General features: G+C 65.0%; 1 protein-coding gene across 1 annotated transcript in view; it reads left to right on the forward strand.

The window, feature by feature from the left end:
• Positions 1–1,070, forward strand: part of UPK3B (uroplakin 3B) — a 4,265-nt gene that overhangs the window by 2,355 nt on the left and 840 nt on the right. The window contains exons 5-6 of the mRNA XM_008073952.2: positions 1–66; positions 663–792. Of these exons, the coding sequence (XP_008072143.1) occupies positions 1–66; positions 663–792 (196 nt within the window). The remainder of the gene's footprint in view (positions 67–662; positions 793–1,070) is intronic.

The following is a 1,070-nucleotide window of genomic DNA, read 5'->3' on the forward strand; positions in this document are numbered from 1 at the left end:
TGATGGACGCTAGAGGCTCATCCAAGGCGGAGACCAAGTGGTCGGACCCCATCACTCTCCACCAAGGTACCGCTGAGGGGGAAGGGGCACTCTGGCTTCTGTCTGTCCCCTGTGAGCTCACCCACCTCTCTGGGACCCCTTGTCGCCCTCTGCGACGAGGTCATGCTCGGCTGGGCCGCTCCTGCTGCCACAGGGTCAGAGACCTGGAGACGGTATCCAAAGCCTGCCCAGCTTTTCTGGGCAGACCTCGAGTCACCAGGCCCAGGAAACAATGTGACCAGGCCCGAGCGCGGACACCTGGGGACGGCTGCAGAAGGAAGGGGGCGTGGACTGGGGGACTTGCCGCCTAAAGGCCTTGACTGCCAGGCTCCCGGGGGCACAGCAGTGGACGGGTCAGTCCCAAGGTCTGGCAGCTACTCTGCCTGCCCCGTGTGGGACAGCGGGTGGGGACAGCCTAGAAAATGCGACAGGGCGAGGCTGTATTGACGGGTGGTCCAGGCTGGCCGAGCCCAGGCACTGTGTCGTTCCGATGGGTGGGCTCAGGGGGCTGTCTGGGGCCAGGGGACAGCCACGCCTTGAGGTGTGAGCAGGGGGGAGGGGAAGGACGGTGACAGCCAGCCCTGGGCCGAGGGGCAGCGTCCAAGCAGCTGCTGTGTTTGCAGGGAAGTCCCCAGGCTCCATTGACACGTGGCCAGGGCGGCGAAGTGGCGGCATGATCGTTGTCACCTCCGTCCTCTCTTCGCTGGCCGGCCTGCTGCTCCTGGCCTTCCTGGCAGCCTCCACCGTGCGCTTGTGAGTTACGACGCCCACCCCGTCCAGGTCCCCTCCCACCCAGAACCCCTTCCCTCTCACTGGCCCTGGCACCCGGAAGCCCTCCATGCACCCTGTGGTTTTGACCTGGGCAGTGCCCCTTCCGGGGACTGTGCAGGGCATCCCCCCACCCTGGGGTCAGGGAGCTGGTCCAGCAGCCCCTCCAAGGCAAGCTGGGGGAGGGGCCACCTCACTCCGGCCTGGTCCTCAGGCTGTCTTCTCTCATTTTTTTTTTTTTTTTGAGTTAGACTCTCACTCTG

This window comes from Carlito syrichta, unplaced genomic scaffold (assembly GCF_000164805.1).
Source record: "Carlito syrichta isolate Samal-C Ts95f unplaced genomic scaffold, Tarsius_syrichta-2.0.1 Scaffold316219, whole genome shotgun sequence".
NCBI lineage: Eukaryota > Metazoa > Chordata > Mammalia > Primates > Tarsiidae > Carlito > Carlito syrichta.